The sequence below is a fragment of the Sorex fumeus genome, unplaced genomic scaffold, assembly GCF_029834395.1.
Source record: "Sorex fumeus unplaced genomic scaffold, SorFum_2.1 ptg000010l, whole genome shotgun sequence".
NCBI classification, from domain to species: domain Eukaryota; kingdom Metazoa; phylum Chordata; class Mammalia; order Eulipotyphla; family Soricidae; genus Sorex; species Sorex fumeus.
The window spans coordinates 7,025,938-7,042,611 of NW_026606067.1; the positions used below are offsets into that span (position 1 = coordinate 7,025,938).

At 39.8% G+C, this 16,674-nt stretch overlaps 1 protein-coding gene across 1 annotated transcript in view; it reads right to left on the bottom strand.

Annotated features, from left to right (window-relative positions):
• Positions 1-4,110: 4,110 nt before the first annotated feature.
• The window catches only part of LOC130019998 (complement factor H-like), a 79,103-nt gene continuing 66,539 nt past the window's right edge, over positions 4,111-16,674 (bottom strand). Inside the window, exons 17-22 of the mRNA XM_056110601.1 lie at positions 16,265-16,459; positions 11,355-11,531; positions 10,169-10,345; positions 8,232-8,408; positions 5,230-5,412; positions 4,111-4,789 (exon numbers count right to left, since the gene is read on the bottom strand). Of these exons, the coding sequence (XP_055966576.1) occupies positions 4,596-4,789; positions 5,230-5,412; positions 8,232-8,408; positions 10,169-10,345; positions 11,355-11,531; positions 16,265-16,459 (1,103 nt within the window). The 3' untranslated portion in view covers positions 4,111-4,595. The remainder of the gene's footprint in view (positions 4,790-5,229; positions 5,413-8,231; positions 8,409-10,168; positions 10,346-11,354; positions 11,532-16,264; positions 16,460-16,674) is intronic.

The following is a 16,674-nucleotide window of genomic DNA, read 5'->3' on the forward strand; positions in this document are numbered from 1 at the left end:
CGTTGCACCCGGATCACTCCTGACCCACATTTTCTCCCCCACCTCCTGCGTAACCCCAACCAAGGATGCCTGGTGGCTCTGTTCAGTGACGGGCCTGACTCCTCATCTCGCTGCCTGTTTTTGACTCCTCTTCAGAATTCTGTATGACTGTTCTGGTGGTCCCCCGTATTTTGTGCCACCCAACTTCCACCCTTTATGATTACTGGTCGCCGCGCGATGTTGCCTCACCCCACCGATTCCGCCATGAGCCTGTCTGCGCCATTACCATCGCCATCCTGTTCACCCTTGGCCTTGCGGGTGCCGGTACAGGCATTGCCACCCTGACTTCGCAGCAGTCCGGTCTAGCTACACTTCGTGCTGCCGTGGATGCCGATTTAGAGTGCTTGAACAATCCGTCTCTCACCTCAAGGATTCGCTGACGTCTATTTTGGAGGTTGCTCTTCAAACCTCTGAGGACTGGACTTGCTCTTTATGAAAGAGGGGGGGTTGTGTGCTGCCTTGGGGGAGGAGTGTTGCTTCTATGTTGACCATAGTGGAGTGATTAAAAACTCCATGTGAGAACTAAGGGAAGGTTTGGAGCAGAGACCTCGGGAACATGAGTCTTCTAGCTCTGGGTGGGCCCTGCACACTCTACTTCCTTACTTGTTGCCACTCTTGGGTCCCCTGACTGCCCTTTTATTGATTGCTACTGTGGGCCCCTGCATTTTTAACCGAATTACCGCTTTTGTTAGACAGCAGATAGCTTCTCTATCTGCCAACCTCATACAAGTACATTACCACCACCTGGCAATGGAAGATGATTCCCTGGACTGTGCGGCAGCAAAATCTGCTGCAGAGGACAATTCGTGGGTCATGGTTGATTGGACCCATCCTTGAGTTGTTCATGGCCAGCTCCCCCACGCCTCTCTGATCTGACACTCTGGGTATGAAAGAGTCGGACTTTACCCTATTCCATTTTTTTCAGCCTCTAGGTGTCTGGCAAAGCAGTGGAAGGAAGGCCTCCTGGCTGCTTCCGACTCCCTGTGGAGTACACTGGGCCTGCATGGAGGTTTCCTCTGCCTAGCGCTGGCCCTTTTCCGCAGCTCCTCTCCACTAGTAGGGTGAGCAGGGGAAAACGGGCTTTGTCTACTCTACTCCCCTCCGCAAAACAGAGGTATTCTGGATATTTTGGAGTGGTCCAGTCAATGCTCCCCCTAGCTGGCGTCTTTTATAATAAAGGAAAGGGGACATGTGGGAAGCTGGCCCTTTAACTGACCAAGGGCCTACGTGCCTGTGCTAGGTATGGTCATTTTGACCTACATGACACCACGGCAGGCAAAGCCAGTGCTTTGTATGGTTATCTTGATGTATGGTTATCCTGAGAGAACATTTGTCATGGCTGTTATTAATAACAAGAAGTAACTATCTCGTGTCTGGTACGTGATACGTATAAGCTTGGTAAATCATATGGACATGGCCCTTTGTGTATCTACCTCATGTCTGGTAAATCATATGGACATGGCCCTTTGTGTAATCACCTCGTGTCTGGTACGAGATACACACAAACCTTGTAATGCATGATATGTGAAAACAAACCTTCCTAACCACATATGGGCACGACCTTTTGTGTAGCTGCCTTACTAATGGATATATACCCTGATTGCCCCCAATAAACTCTGTCCCTTTTTCTCTCTGTTTCTGAACTGCATTCTGTCTCTTGTGTCTTGTGTTAATTCGGTTGGTCCCTCCTTGCGCCTACGGATCCTAGGGCCACCTCCGCGGGCCGGAGAGTGGTCTGGCGGGGCTCCCCGCACTTTTGTACATGGTGTTACGTAGGCTTCTGAGCCCAGTTTTTTGCATGTAGCAGTCCAGTTTTGCCAGGGCAATTTGTGAAAGAGGATTTCCTTTCTCCACTTCACATTTCTTGCTCCCTTATCAAAGATTAGATGATCATATTTTTCGGTGGACATGTCGTTATATTCAACCCTGTTCCATTAGTCTGCAGCTCTGCCTTTGTTCTAGTTCCATGCTGTTTTAATTAATATTGCTTTGCTTGGGATAAAGAAAATAGGAGGAATCAACCTCCCCCACCTCAAACTCTACTTCAAAGCAGTATTTTGTACTGTTCTTGATGCTGTTAGTCTATTTGTCTTTTTCTATGCTATGTTTCAAATTGTAGGGCAGGAGAGAATACAATAGGTAGAGTGCTTGACTTGCATGCAGCCAATCTAAATCGAATTCCTGAAATGAGATATTATCTGGCTCCAACAGGAATAATCCCTGAGCCAAAAAGAGTAAACCCTGAGCACTCCCAGTATGGCAAAAAAACTGAAAATGAATAAACAATTTCAAAGAAAATAAACACACAAAAAAACAGTTCTAAAAAAACTTTTAAACTGATGAATGCACAAAATAGATGTTTTCATTAAATTATTTAAATTTATTTTTTAACTGTGGCCGAAGTTGGACACATTGTAGGGTGTTTGCCTTGCATTCCTCTGAGCTTGATTTGATCCTAACCACTCCATACAGTCTTTGAAGCCTGGATCATGATGAGCACTGAGAATAGCACTGTAGCACTGTCCTCCCATTGTTCATCAATTTTTCTCGAGTGTACACCAGTAACATCTCCATTATGATACTTGTTGTTACTGGGAATTTTTTGCATATTGAATATGCTACGAGAGCTTGCCAGGCTCTGTCGTGTGGACGGGATACTCTAGGTAGCTTCCCAGTGTCTGTGAGAGGGATGGAGGAATGGAACCCAGGTTAGCCACGTGCAAGGTAAACACCACCAGGGATGGTCCAACATCTTCCCCAAATTACTGGGGCTAGAAAGGTATTTCAGAGCATTCTGTGCTTGCCTTTCATGCAGCCAACTCTCGTTTGATTCCCAGGACAGCATTTGCTCCCTAGGTTCCACCATGGTGATCCATGAATGGAGCCAGGAATAAGTACCTAAACACAGTCATTGGCATATAACTTGCCCCCCCATCCCCATACACACCCTGGGTTCCCAATTTTTCACAAATGGTAGTAGTACTGCATTAATTCTGTAGGAGTTTCAGATGTGTCATTATAACTCAATCTCTGTTTATACTACAGACGTTCACCATGGAGTGCATTTCTAGCTTTCTCTAAATAATTGACATACTAGTTATATTATTCTATACATACCCAATGTAACTCCCTCCTTTGCCTTCCACTTTCTTTTGGGGGCAGAAACATTGATGCTACCAAGAGTTGCTCAGTGTCTCCAAAGCCATTTCTGGACTTACTCTGCCAAGATTGGTAGCAGTTCACTTGAGCTGAAATTCACCTGAGCTTTCCTGGCAGTGCGCCTGGGCCACAGAGTAAAATTCTGCAGTTATCCTGGTACCTGGGTCCAAATCTAAATGTGCTTAGTAGTCACACTGTGATGAAGATTGGACCAGATCAGGCAATGCCTTGAAACTCCTGAAATATCCCCACAGTCCCATTTCCCATTCTCTCATCCATAAACGCTGGAAGATTTTATACTTTCTGAGTTCTTTCTGTTTATATTACCTATAAGTTTTAGTCAATTAATAAGCTTATAGTCAATAAATCCTTTTGTACCTAATTTAGTTAATTCATTCCATTGATGAATCACATCTGAATGAAATCATGTATTATTTGTCCTTCTCCATCTGATTTGTCTCATAAGTCACAATCATCCATGTGCTGAAAAATGGCATGATCTCGTTTTGTTACCTATAACTCTCAGTATTTCGTTGTACACAAGCAGTATCTTCGTTATCCAATTGCATGTCAATAGAAACTGCTGTTTTCCCCAGTCCACCATTGTACATAATGCTGCTTTGAACATGGCGATGTTTTTATTCTTTGACTTAGTGTTTTGTACCCTTTTAGTAAGTACCCAAGTGAGAATACTACATGAGAGTTTTCATTTTAATGAATTTAAATATGACTTTTTATGACGACTACACCAATCCCATTCTATGAAAGTTCAAGTGTTACATATGATACCTAACTCCTGTATATCGACATGGTCTATTTCCCATTCTTCCAATTATCAGCATTATTTTAGAATTGTAATTTAGTCATATGTAAACAAAGGTGTGAGATTATTGCATGATTTTGGAATTGTAATCTAGTTATAAATAAACAAAAGTGAGCTATTTATATTTTATTCTTAACATAGACATTTAATTTAGCCTGAGTTTTAAGTGTTTGTTATTGATATCATTTTGAAAACATGAATATTCCTACAGTTTCTTTGAAATAGAGTTTCAGAAATCCCTGGAACTTAGAGACAGAGGTGGGATAATATTAGAAGAATGACAGATGAAAGCAGGCAGAAAAGATTCTACATCAAATTTAAAAAAAATAGACGTTTTAAAAATAGGATACATGCATTATTTTTTACAAACTTTTAATGTACTACATTTAAAATGTAATTTACTGGTCGCTCAGATTAAAATTGCATGATCCACATAATGTGTAACATAACTTGCGAATTTATGAATAAAATTTAAACTTTAAGAATGAGATGATAAGAATGGATTACTGTTGAAATTTTATAATAAATGTAGATATTTTAAATTTCTAGATAATAATGCACTAGAAACATTATTTTACACACAAGTGGGATATATTATCTTTCCATTGTAACAGGTTTTTCTAAATGATTCATATGACTTTCTACGATATCCCCTTTTACAATCAAATTCAACAGTGTCCCCTGACTCGGAATACAGTTTCCTTTCTTCTGCCCATCGGAATATTATATTATGTTCATTCAAAAGGTCTTCTGATATTACACAGGGAGCTGAAATGAAAATAATATACACTTTAAATAGTATACAAATGCCTACTCACAAAATGTCAGACTTTCAAGCAGAGTCTCCTACACTCAGCCAAGAATTTAATACCCAAACTTTTTACAAAACAGAATATGGAAACCCAATCATGTGAATTTAAATCATATTTAAAAATTACTGTTTAAAGTATGAAAATGTTTGAAGTGTGAAAATTAACAGTTACAATGAAAGATTGCTAATGTCATTTATCATATTAAGATCCTATATTAAAGGATGTTTTATTGTTGTGCTTCAAACAAGGAATTTTCGAACTTTATTGTCTCTTATATTCATGTTTTGTAGTCAAGTTCAGTAAGGTTTGTGAATCAATGAACATTTTTTTCTAAACATCAGTCATTTTCCTTGACTCCTTTGGAATATTAAAATATGCCAAAGATAAAATACTTACTTAGGCATCTAGGTGGTTCTGACCACTGCCCATTGCGGCATACTATAGTCCTGTCTCCCTGGAGTACATAATGGGCTTGGCATTGGTAGTCAACTTTTGATTCCGGAGCATATTCACCGACTTGGTATGAAGTAGTATCTCCATTTTCTATAGATGGGGGGGGACCACATTTTCCTACAGAGTCTGAGAAAAAATATTTGGTTTCTTGAAGCTTTATTGATTTCATGGTAATATTCATTATATTTACTAGGATAGAGAGAGCAAATGTTTAGGATAAAAATTAAATGGGTGAAACTATAATGTATGTAATATGAAGAGTCATAATTTTACATGATGGAAGAGATTCAATGAAGAATTTTTGATTTTATAAATGGTCATGCTTATAAGAATTTCCTTTCAGCCTGCATAAGAGCAGATAGAGCATTAGTGAATAGGTTTGCTTTAGTCTCTCTCACAGCGGTAGGGTGTTTGCCTTACAAACGGCCAACATGGCCGACCCGAGTTAGATTCCTCCGCCCCTCTCGGAGAGCCCGGCAAGCTACCGAGAGTATTCGATATGCCAAACACAGTAACAACAAAGTCTCCAATGGAGACGTTACTGGACCCGCTCGAACAAATATTAAAAATATATTTTCACAGGACTGGAGTCATAGTATAGAGGGCAAGGTGTTTGTTTTACACACAGCTGACCCAGGTCCCATCCCCAGCACGCTATATGATCCCCCCAAGTCTGCCACGTATGGCCTAAAAACAAGGGGAAAAATGGTTTTCATAATCAGATTGTGCTGGACAAAAGACATCTGTTACAGTGGAAGTGGAGGAAAGATGAAGGACAACACATAATCTAGTAATTTAATTGGTCTTTTAAGTTTTACTCACTGAAGAGGGAGCCAGTGAAATAGATAATGGAAATGGTCGAGGGAGTGGAAAACAATGCGACATCAGAGGGGGTATGGCTGGTACCAGCTTCTTTGACCCCTCATCTGTGCCTGGGTGGATGGCAGGAAATTAGAACATGGCCAAGAACAAAGAAAACTCATGGGTCAAAAAGCTGAGGAGATGCAAGACGCCAGTAAACAAAACCAGAGCTGCTGGCACCAGCAAGACACAGGTGCCAGGCTCCAGTCACCCCTCAAATCCAGAAGCCAGGCCATAGATCAAGTATGGTGCAGGACCGAACCTGATCTTTGGACACTGGGAGGCATGGGATGAACAGGTTGAGTCATGCCACAGGTAGGTAAAAGAGTGAGACCAACACATGGGGGAAGGACCTAAACCATCCTACTTAAACTGTCACATAAACTGGGATCATCAATATCTAAGCTTTTGAAGGCACATATTTCATACTCTACTCAAGGATTGACATATTTAAGAGATAATCCAGTTTCACAGAATAAAATGCACTATTTTGATTTCATAAAAAATACACTGCAGTTTGCATGGGATCTCTAAGATTTAACTGCTATTGATTTTTTCCAATTTATTTTTATTCGAGACACACTGATTTACAAAGTAATTCAGAGTATACTATCAGAAATACAGTGTTCTAACATCAGTGCCACCGCCAGGGACACCTTCCTTCTCCAGTTTTCCCACACTCCCTCCCACCCACCAGCTTCTAGACAGAAACATTTTAAAATTTGGTTACTGCAGCCCGGATCCCCTGCTGACAATGTGGCTGGCTCTGTGTTTTAGATATGTGCCTTTAACATACTTCTGTACCACAGATGTGCCTGAGGCCCCTGCCTTGACCAAGTAGCCAGAAAGAAGTGTTTCAGGAACCCAGAGGTAAGATAATAAGAAGAAAAGAGAAACAAAAGAAATAACAAGAAACTAACCTGATAATGAGGAACCCAGCCTCTAATAGCCATAATTACTGATAAAAAAAAAAGTCTAATGTGATAGGAAATAGGCTAACACTGGGAAGGAGGACACAAAGACAAGATCTATTTATGTTCTATCTGCAAGAAATTCTTCACACATAAAAACATAAGTGTTGGGGCTGGAGAAATAGCACAGTGGGTAGGGCATCAGCCTTGCACGCAGCAGACCTAGGTTCAATTGCCAGCATCCCATATGGTTCCCCGAGCACCGCCAGGAGCAATTCCTGAGTGCATGAATCAGGAGTAACTCCTGTGCATCGCCGGGTGTGACCCAAAAAGGCAAAAAGAATAAAATTTAAAAAATAAAATAAAAACATAAAAAACATAAGTGGATTCAAGGAAAAGACTTGGGAACATACATGTACCAGGAAAAGTTATCTTGAAAAGCTAGAAGTAGCCCATGTCCTAATTTCTTTGTTGGCTCTCCTGATTTCCTGGACTCTCAATTCAGAAAAGCCCCAATATCTAGACCTCAGACTTTTTATATGTATCTAATCATTTCCTTCATGAGCTCAGCAAGACATCATGTCTTTAAATGTAATCCATGTGCTGAAGAAGTCCAACTTAATTATACTTTCTAGAATAACTCTCTGCCTAGTCTATGCCTCCAGGTGAAGTGTTTAGACTCCAAGTATACCTAAACCCTTTCACCTTACTTATTTGTTTATTTTTGTTGGGGAGCCACACCCATTGTGCTCAGGACTTACTGCTGGCTCTGTGCTCAGGGATCACCTGAGCAGGCAAGCTCTGGTGACCATAGAGGGTTCCAGGGTTCAAATCGGAGTCAGCCATGTGCAAGACAAGTGCCCTACCACTATCTGTCTCCCTTAAACCCAAACTTAAGCATTTTTTATACCTTTTTTTTTGGTAAGTCAGGAAATAAGAGCCTGAGAGCTTAAGTCCGGGACTTATTTTCCATTACTCAGATCAAATATTTCATAAAAATAAACTATATTAAGTACACAAAACATTTATTTTCAGCATAGTCATTTAGTGAAAATATGTCATAGGATTTCCCATATATGCATGTATGTATATGTCTTAATATATTGCCTGAGCATATTTTATTTGGGACAAAATATGTTGGGATAACAGCTAAGGGCAATTCAGATACACTACCTTTACACTGAGGAGGTTTTGTCCAGAAACCATTTAAACACTGCACTTCTCCTGATTCTCCATAGAGTTTAAAAGGTTTTTCACATTCATAATATACTCGTGTACCAGGTGGGTAGCTCCCCATATCATTTCGTGTGACAGCATGTTCAACCATGGGCGGACGACCACAAGAAACATCTATAGGGAAAGCAAAAAGAGCCGTCAGTACAATAACTAAGTAGAAAATCAACAAATGGAATTTGAATAATAGTTTAGGGAGATTTAACATCCATACTTCAGGGGGCTTGAGTAACATAGCCAATCAAATAAATTCTGTGGTTCAAATCTCTTTCTTTTTCTTATTATATTGCATTTGGTGTCACACCCAGGGACTACTCCTAGTTTGGTGTCCAAGTCGCAGTCCTGGCGACAGATGTGTGCCTCCTGCATGCAAGCTTCTGTGTGTTCAAGCCTAAGAGCTGTCTCCCTGGCCACAGTCCCTATTTTAAACTTTTCTTCTATCCTTCACAGAGTTAATAGACACTTTAAGAGGGGTTGGAGCAATAGCACAGTTGGTGGGGCATTTGACTTGCACGCAGCCAACCTGGGTTCGATTCTCAGCATCCCATATGGTCCCCTGAGCTCCACCAGGTGTGATTCCTGAGTGCAGAGCCAGAATTAACCTCTGTGCATCACCGGGTGTGACCCAAAAATTTTTTTAAAAAGTGAATAATAAGAATTTCTACTTTTTCCTCTCTGGTCTAAACAAATTCATGTTATTAACTATATAAATTTTAAATGAATAGATTGTAGGAAATATTACAATGAATTCATTGACTTCAGAATTTGGTTCTCAATCAGTCTCTTATTGAGTAGCAATTTTTTTTGTTTCTAATCTTTTTTTTCTTTTTTTTTATTAGTGAAGCACCATGAGGTACAGTTGTAGATTTACAAATTTTTGTGCTTGGGTTTCGTTTATACAATGATCCAATACCCTTCCCTCCACCACTGCCCATTTTACACCTCCATGGATCCCAGTATCCCTCCCACACCCATCCCCCCATCCCACCCTGCCTCTGTTACAGGGCATTTCCTTTTGTTCTCTCTTTCCTTTTGGGTGTTGTGGTCTGCAAAGAGGCATTGAGTGGCAATCATGTTCAGTCCATAGTCTACTTTTAACATGCATCTCCCCTCCTGGGAAGATCCTCCAAACACCCTTTATTTGGTGCTCCCTTCTCTATCTGAGCTGCCCTTTCTCCTAGAATGGTCGGCTGGCCTCTAAGCTATGGAGTAATCCTCCTGGTACTGATCTCGGCTATTCTTGGGTATTAATCTCCTGTTTTGTTACTTCATATCCCCCTGATGAATGCAATCTTTCTATGTCTACCCCTCTCTTTCTGACAATGAGCAGCAATTTTAAGTACATTCCTTAGGGACTACAGCAATGAACACACTTTAAAAGATGAACTCGAAGAAAAAGAATGATTAGAAGATCCAAACAGTGTACTTGTAGAAGTAACAGAATGGATGCATTTCCTATGAAAACACCCTTTAACAACTTTTTCATTACAAATGGTTCAGACTACTCCCATGAGTAATGAGTAATTCCTCAGGAAGTACTAGTGGCTATATAAAATAGAAGAAACTACAGCTAAAGTGCACAAGATTTCTTTGGAACTTAATTTGTTCTGAGGGTCACATTTCCAGAGCTTTTGATTGAATGGGTCTTAGTGAACTTTAAATTAACCTTTGCTTGTAACTTGCCTGAGAGACTTATATTACTATTTCAAAGACTACAGTGAGTACTACCGAACTATCTATTAACCGTTGAGGACACAATTCCATCCACAATTATATCAAGGCATAATCTGGATCTGCTAAAAAAGGAGTCTTTAAATAGTATATTATGATAATATCAAATAAGTGTAATAAATTAATTAAAATTATCACTGAATTACCTCGGCATGTTGGTCCTCCTATCCATTTGCTGTTAACACATTGTGCAAAATTGGGTCCATCTAGTTGGTAATTATATGAACATTTATAAGTCACCTTTTCTCCTGACTTATAGGAGCTTTTCTTTGAACCTATGAGCATGGTGTTAGGGAATTCGGGTAAGTTTGAGCAATCTGTTTCTGAAAAAAAAAAAAAAACAAAGAATACATGCTTATTCAGGAAATCTGTCAAGAAAATACCCATAATATCCTTTAGTTAAGTTCTAGAATAATAGGAACATATCAAAGTATGTATGTCTAATATAATTTTTATTATAATTTGAAAAATACCAACATACTGACTTAACTGCATCAAATGACTGGTTTTATATTTATCCAAAGTAGAATATGGATATGATGATATTGAAAACCTAAATATGTATGAAAACATGTGTTGCTTGAGGTCATACTTCTTATATTCAAATTCTTTTCTGCCCACAAAGATCAGCAACAGTGTGTGTGTATGTGTGTGTATGTGTGTATTGTCTGTGAAAATCTGCTAGCTTTAATGTTAAATATCTTGTAAAATATTTCTTGATAAATAAATCATTGGAAGCTGGAAATTAAATCATAGAAAGTTGCATACTAATGAAATTGATGAGCCACTTAAGAAATAGGAAACATGGAGTGTCAAATGTATATTATAAGTACAAATATATTAGACAGAGAAATGGAGAGAGTGAGAAAGAAAGAAAGAAAGAAAGAAAGAAAGAAAGAAAGAAAGAGAGTGAGTGAGAATGAGAGAGAAGAAAATTGCTTGCGATAGACGCCATGGGGGTGGAGGAATGGGAGAGGAAAACTGGGAACATTGGTGGTGGGAAATGTACACTGATAGAGGGATGAGTGTTGGACCAGTGTATGACTGAAAACCAATTGTGAACAACTTTGTAACAACTTTGTACCTCACTGTAAAATAAAGTGAATGTTGGAGAGGGAGGATATTGAAACAGTAGCCAAGGTGGTGGGAAAATGTTATTATTTAGCTCATGTTGTCAATTTTTATTACTGGGGAAACTACTTCTACCAATTTCAAGACCTTCCCAGAGATAGCTTTATAAATTTTGGAATTACTACTTAGATTAATATTTATAGTATCTATATTCTGAATTAGAGATATTTGTCAGCCTTAGAAGAATATAATACACTGTACTTATGCATTCTGGTGGACTGGACCATTTTTCGCCTAAACATTTTGCTGTTGCAGGTCCATCAATTCCATAACCTTCAGAACAGCTGTATGTAAATTCTTCTCCGTATTGGTAACCATCTCCCTTGTGGAATGGAAGTAGAGCATGAGAAATAGGAGGTGGAGGTCCACAAGGAAGTCCTAAAAAACATAAAAGAATGACTCAATGTTTCACTAACTTTGAAATCTGATTTTATTAACTGCTTAGGAAATTTAATATGTAGTGTTAACATAACAATTTTATTTTATTTTTATTTAATTAATTTTTGGTTTGGGGACCATAAGTGGTCCCCAAAAGAAAGTTCAGGCTTTCTTTAGGCTCTGCACTCAGGCATCACCCCCAGTGAACTGGGGGCACTAGATGTGGTACTGAGGATTGAATCTGGCTGGGCAGCCTGCAAAGCAAATGCCTTACCCTCTGTGCTATTGCTCCTTCGTAGAATTTTATTTGACACTAAATCAAAACTCAGAAGCTAAGATGACATCACAGAGAAGATTTGCAAATAGGTCCTAAAATCAGTCTTCTAGCATAATCCCAGCTGTTAATATGAGCAAGAATATGTAGCCAAGAGTATAAATACATATATCTATATCTACATAGATATATATGAGAATGTATATATAAAAATGTATATATGAGAAGCCATAATTTATTTACTAATCAATAAATAACAGTAAAAGGAAATACAACAGGAATTAACCATCTTAAGAAATGTACCTTTTACATTTACACAATGGAGTACTATGTAGCTGTTAGAAAAGATGAAGTTATGAAATTTACATACAAGTGGTACTACATGGAAAGTATCATGTTAAGCGAAATGAGTCAGAAAGAGCGGGATAGACACAGAAAGATTGCATTCATCTGGGGAACATAAAGCAACAAAACGGGAGACTAACACCCAGGAAGGGCTCAGATTAGTACCAGGAATTTTGCTCCATGACTTGAAGGCCAGCCACATGTGCTAGGTGAGAAGGAAGCTCAGATAGAGAAGAGAGCACCAAATAAAGGGTGTTGTGAAGACCCTCCCAGGGTGGGAGAGACATGCTAAAAGTGGTCTATAGACCAAACATGACTGCCACTCAATGCCTCTCTGGCAAAACACAGTACCCAAAAGAAGAGAGAGAGAACAGGGAGGAATGCCCTGCCACAGCGGCAGGGTGGGACGGGGGGGGGAGGATGGGGGGTCGGAGGGATGCTAGGACCCGTGGTGGGGGAGGATGGGCACTGGTGGAGGGATGGGTACTTGATCATTGTATAACTGAAACCTAAGCACAAAAATTTGTGAGTCTATAAGTGTACTTCATGGTGTTTCACTAATAAAACAAATAAAAAAAAAAAACATATATTTTGTACTGGGTACTAGCCTGAGTACTGAAGCAGAGTGAACAGGACAGAAATACCACCCTCAAGCATGTTACGGCGCTAGAGTCTTTTGAACCAAATGAAAAATTATCATTTACCTATTCTGCAATTTTGCAATAACATGTAACAAAAGAGTTCTCCCTTCAATACAGCTGTGTCTCCTAACATCAAGAAGACATGGCATATACCAACACATTTTACAGTAGACTCAGCAACCAACTGAGGGGCCACTCTGAGCCCACCCAACCAAATATTGAAAATTGAATGATCAAAACCTTATTAAAATCAATGAATTCAATTAAAATGAAATTCAATTAAAACAAAGGTAATATTGACTTAGCACATATCACTTCTTAACTACACCTTATTCTGATTTTGATGGCTACTTATAGTTATTGATACAACTGTATGTTATTGCTTCAGTATGATGGAAACATTAAAAATGTGCTAATTTAAAAAAAAAAAAAGAAATGTACCTTTGCCCCATTGGCTCCAACAGTCAAGCTCAAACACCAAATGTCTGAAACTGAGTTCCTCTCATACAATGCACCACGGCAACAACACATCATCAGTAGGGTAAAACTGAACTATCTCACGATGGTTTATCTAGCTCACGTTCAATCTCTGACGACCCAGGGATCTCACCCAGAAGACCCACCCTGCCAGAGCCACATAAATACCTCATGGGCTGACCTCCAATACTTCCACTACCCATCCAACGCCAAGCTCCAGGCCACTTTCCAGACCGCAAGACACATGAGAAGACACTTAATACCCATCTTCCATTATTACTGCACCATATTTGATGGGGTTCAAATATGGTTTGAACCATGGGAACACCTGCAAGGGTGATTAGAGGCCACGATAAAAGCCTCTATCCTTCTCAGAGAGTCCGGCAAGCTACCAAGAGTATCCCACCCGCAAGGCAGAGCCTGGCAAGTGATCCGTGCTGTATTCGATATGGAAAAACCAGTAAATAAAATCAGTCTCATTCCCCTGACTCGAAATATAATTTCTTTTTTAATTGAGAAGTTCTACATGGAGCTGGAGAAGTTCTATAAAGAAGACCACACCTCCTACAGGATCATTGTCCATGATTTTAATGCCAAGATAGGACCGAGAAGATAGGCCAAAGAACTCCACATTGGGACCCATGACCTAGAATGGAATGAACAGGGTGAGAGAATCTCTGAGTTCTCATGTCACTCAAGACCATCCATGGTACCTCACAGTTCCAGAGGCTGAATCTAAACACTGGATATGGGAGTCTCCCGATGGACAGTTCCAAAATGAAATTGACCACATCATATTCAATTGATGGTTTTGTCTGACTGATGTCGCTGTTGTCCCAAAATTCCAAATGGGATCGGACCATAGTCTCCTTCTTGCAAAATTCTTTTTCATGGAGCAGGGAAAAGAGGCTGCAAAGTTTAAGAATCGAATCCCAGAACAACCACCAACTGGGAGCTCTTTGACACTATTGAGGCAACATGGGAAGATGTGTGGTTGATAATATTGACGAAGAATATAATCAACTGTGCGAAGAACAGGTAAAGAGAGTAAGCCACAAAAAGATGCCTATCTTCAGAAACTCTTGAGCTCTTTCGTCAACATGCCTTTGTGTGAGCTAACATCAGAGATCGTAAAGCAGTGCAGAGAAGGGATAAAAGACTTCAAAAAGAAAAGCAGTAGTGCTGGCCAATGCAGCAGAAGCTGGGAAAAGCATTTGCAATGCACACCTGTCCTTCACCAACTACAAGACCAAGATGACTGACCTCCGACATCCTTATGGATCTATCTCATCTTTCAGAAGGACAATGGAAAAGATTATCCATGATTTCTACTCAAATCTCTTTGATAGCCATGTCTACCTGTCCAAATACCAAATTCCACAGGATTGATATGTCATTCCCAACATTCTCCCTTCCAAAATCTGACAAACCATTTCATTGGTAAAGAAAGTGAACAGCACCTGGCCCAGACAAGGTCAGAACTGAACATCTGAAGAATCTGTTGTCAGTGCTCATCAATGCACTGGCTCAGCTCTTCACAGGCTACCTGTCTGAATGCAAGTTTCCATCCCAGTGGAAAACCAGCAGGACTGTACTCCTGTACAAGAAGGGATACATCCATGACATTGGCAACTATCTCCTGATCTGCCTGTTGTCTGTCATCTACAAGCTGTTCATTCAAGTCATCCTGAATAGGATTGGCAGAGCACTAGATGACGGATAACTATGCAAGCAAGCTGGTCCACAACTACACCACCTCTGCTTTGCTGATGACATCGTTCTAATAACACCAAACATTAGCCAAGCAGAACAAGTGCTGGCCAACTTTGACCATGAGTATTGGAAAGGTCGGACTGCAGCTGAATCTCACGAAGACAATGTTCATGAGAAACAGACTCGTTTCCGACATTCCATTCACTCTCAATGGAACGAATATCTCTGAATGCAGCAGTTATGTGTACCTAGGTCGAGAACTCAACATGACAAACAACCTGGCACCTGAGTTGTGCAGGAGGAAGAGAGTGGCATGGAACACTTTCAAGAGCGTCGAAGAAATAGCTAAGAGGATGAAGAACCTCCAGCTCTGGGCACATCTCTTCAACTCCACCATTCTTTCTGCATTAACATATGCCCAAGAGACCTGGGCCTTATGAAAACAGGATGAGAATGCTATTCGGGTATCCCAAAGAGGAATCTAAAGAGCTATGCTTGGAGTATCACGCTTCACTCAAGTGAGAGAAGGAATCCAGAGTTCCGACCTCCGTCGGCGATCCAGAATCAGGGATGCTGTCTCACTTGCCAAGGAGTCGAAAATCAGATGGGCTGGACACATAATATGATTTGGAGAGGACGGCTGGTCTATAGCCATTACTGACTGGATTCTACGTGGCCTCTAATCACCCTTGCGTCAAAAGATCGCGTAGCCGCCCATCTATGAGATTGTTCGACTTCTTTGTCAAGAATGTGAGTGAAAGTTTTGAGGCTCTTGGGTTCCTGGAGCAAGCAGATGCCATTGGGCTACACTAGTACGAGTGAAGACGTTGCTGGCACCCGCTCGATCAAATTCATGAGTAATTGGATATCAAGTGATCAAGTGAAGAAATGTACCTTATATTGTAAAAAATTTGGGCAACGTAAGGACAAAAAACCTGGCTGAAAAGTAAACACCGCATTATAGTAAACACTGCATAGTTCCCATTCAGCACTTATATGGATGCAGAATCACAGTATATGAATAGGTAAACTTAATTTCACTCTACACTGAATTTCAGCACAAAAATGGCCAAATTATAAGTGATATCTATAATGAGCCTATATTATTTCCAATAGTAGATTGATTTGATCATACCAAAAATTGTTTGCTAGAGTGCATAAATCATGTCTAACATACCAAAAACTATTAATTTATAAATCTGAATAGTTCTCCCAGTTGAAGGTAACTGGTTCTTTTTACAAATTTTACTGAAAAAATATTGTAATTCTTGTATTATGCTCACCTACACACTGAGGTGGAGAACTCCATTGTCCCATGGAGCACGTTATCTTGTTGTCTTCTTCATATATCCTAAAGCCAGCTTGACAAGTGTAATTCAGTATGGTGCCATGTGGGTAAACTTTAGGCCCTAGTGAAGATCTAGCTGATGTAATGTTCCCATGTGCAATCTGAGGTGGTTCAGAACATGGACGTTTTTCTAGAGGAACAACAGAGATAAAAAAATATTTTGTATTAAATTTATTATCAATTAAAATGTTACAATGAAAAAAATCAATCCAACACTGGCATTTAATCTGAGGGAAATGAGAATAAATTAAATTTTAAGGTAAAAAATGAAGCTTGCATGGTTAGATATCTTTAGTTGATCTCACATATATATGTTCAATATACCTCAAAACACTTGTTCAATTT